At 62.1% G+C, this 1,741-nt stretch overlaps 2 protein-coding genes across 2 annotated transcripts in view; both read left to right on the top strand.

Annotated features, from left to right (window-relative positions):
* Positions 1-60: 60 nt before the first annotated feature.
* SPRG_14201 (TKL protein kinase) lies at positions 61-1,022 on the top strand (the record flags this gene model as incomplete). The annotated part of the gene is made up of 3 exons (XM_012353825.1): positions 61-221; positions 272-902; positions 949-1,022. 3 exons carry the CDS (start codon positions 61-63, stop codon positions 970-972), a joined length of 816 nt encoding a protein of 271 aa, XP_012209215.1. The 3' UTR covers positions 973-1,022.
* Positions 1,023-1,262: 240 nt separating this feature from the next.
* Positions 1,263-1,741, top strand: part of SPRG_22341 (hypothetical protein) — a gene marked incomplete at both ends in the record, with an annotated part of 1,454 nt that continues 975 nt past the window's right edge. Inside the window, one exon of the mRNA XM_012353852.1 lies at positions 1,263-1,679. Within this exon, the coding sequence (XP_012209242.1) occupies positions 1,263-1,679 (417 nt within the window). The remainder of the gene's footprint in view (positions 1,680-1,741) is intronic.

Here is a 1,741-nt window from a genome sequence, read left to right as displayed (position 1 = left end):
GCCGCCGTACGAGGTATTCGCATCATCGTTCGCGCATGGTGCGGCGACGTTAGGACGTAGATGGATGCATCGGACATTCTCGTGACCGAGCGCTTGCGGGCGGGCGGGCAAGGTGTCGTCGACCGCGGCCGCTACAAGGGCACGTGTGACGTCGCCGTCAAGTCGGTGCTTTCAACGTCCTCGGTCTCGTCGCTGGAGGACGAAATCACCGTCTTGACCAAGTACACCGCTGTCCTGTTGCGCTTGGTTCTAACGCACGCTTTGGGGGTAGGTGTACCTCGCCTTTCATCCTGCCGCTGCTCGGCTACGTCAGAGACCCATATATGATGGTGCTTCCGTTCATGGACGGCGGCAACCTCCGCGAGTACCTCGACGGCGTCCGTGAAGAGCGACTGCCCGAGATGTACGCGACCGTCGAGATTGCATACGCCATCGCGTCGGCCCTTGCGCATTTGCACGCAAAGTCGCTCCTCCACCGGGATTTGAAGTCGGACAATATCCTCCTGAGCCGTCGGCGCTTCGTGCAGGTCGCCGATCTCGGGTCGGCCCGCGACCACGCGCAGGACACGACGATGACGCAAGCCGTCGGCACGCTCCTGTGGATTGCCCCCGAAGTCTTTAACGGCGGGCGCTACGCGTTCTCGGCCGACGTCTTTTCGTTTGGCGTCATTTTAACCGAACTCGACACGCGTCAGAAGCCGTATTTTGACGCGCCATTGCGGGGCTTTCAGCTCACGGACGCGATTCGCGCGGGCGATCTGGTGCCGTCTCTGCGCGCCACGTGTCCTGCGTGGTATCGATCCCTCGCCCAAGCGTGTTTGCTTCTCGACCCGAGCGCCCGGCCGGCCGCGACCGAGATCCAGGCCACACTGGCGCTGCATTTGCCACGCGCCAGCCCTTTGGTACGTCATCGCAGCGGTGTATCGATGTCAACTGATCTTGGCGTAGGCTCTTGCACCCTGCACTGCGTAACACCCAACTCGTCGCTTCTTGAACCGTCAACTCAATGTATTGTGATCCGACGGCCCTCTCAAAATTGTATCGGCGTGGGAGCGCGTGAGATGTGGAGGCTCCTACAGGTTGAAGCCACGGTGGTGACAGATGTCATATAGCATCTGGACGCTGAATGGACTTGGCAGAGCCGCTTGCCCGGACACTCGACACCTGGCAACGCCACCAGGTGGTGCTTGCGAGGGTTAGGGGTGGTGCGCCGGTCGCCACAAAGCGCTCCCATTTCGCAAGCTGTATCGACGCTTGGAGGCATGTCGTCGTCGTTTGTGTGGGACCGAGACGTCTATAGCGGCGGCTTTGTCCATGGCCAGCGCTACACGCTGGACCCGGCGTCGCAGCATGTGCCGTTGAACGCGACGCAGAGAGCGCTTCGTCCGCCTCGACCCATTGTCCCTGCAAACTACGCCACGTTCATTGGACTGCCCTCGTACCGCGACGGCAACCGCTGCGGCTTCACGCTCTTCACGGCCCTGTCGCGCGCGTCACGCCCTGAATCCCTAGTGATTGGTGTCGTCGATCAAACCCGCGCCGGTGACGTTGCGTGCGTCGACGCCTACTGCAAACTTGCCGCCGCGCACTGGCCCACCGACACGACGTGCCGGTACCAAGATCGCATCCGCGTCGATGCACGTGACGCGGCGGCGTCGACGGGTCCGATCGCAGCGCGCGTGCGTCTTAATGCGCTCATCCAAGACGAAGCCTTTTGCCTCTTGACCGACGCCCACATGCA

This window comes from Saprolegnia parasitica (genome assembly GCF_000151545.1).
Source record: "Saprolegnia parasitica CBS 223.65 unplaced genomic scaffold supercont2.137, whole genome shotgun sequence".
Classification (NCBI taxonomy): domain Eukaryota; phylum Oomycota; class Saprolegniomycetes; order Saprolegniales; family Saprolegniaceae; genus Saprolegnia; species Saprolegnia parasitica.
This window is presented reverse-complemented; position numbering and strand designations above follow the sequence as displayed.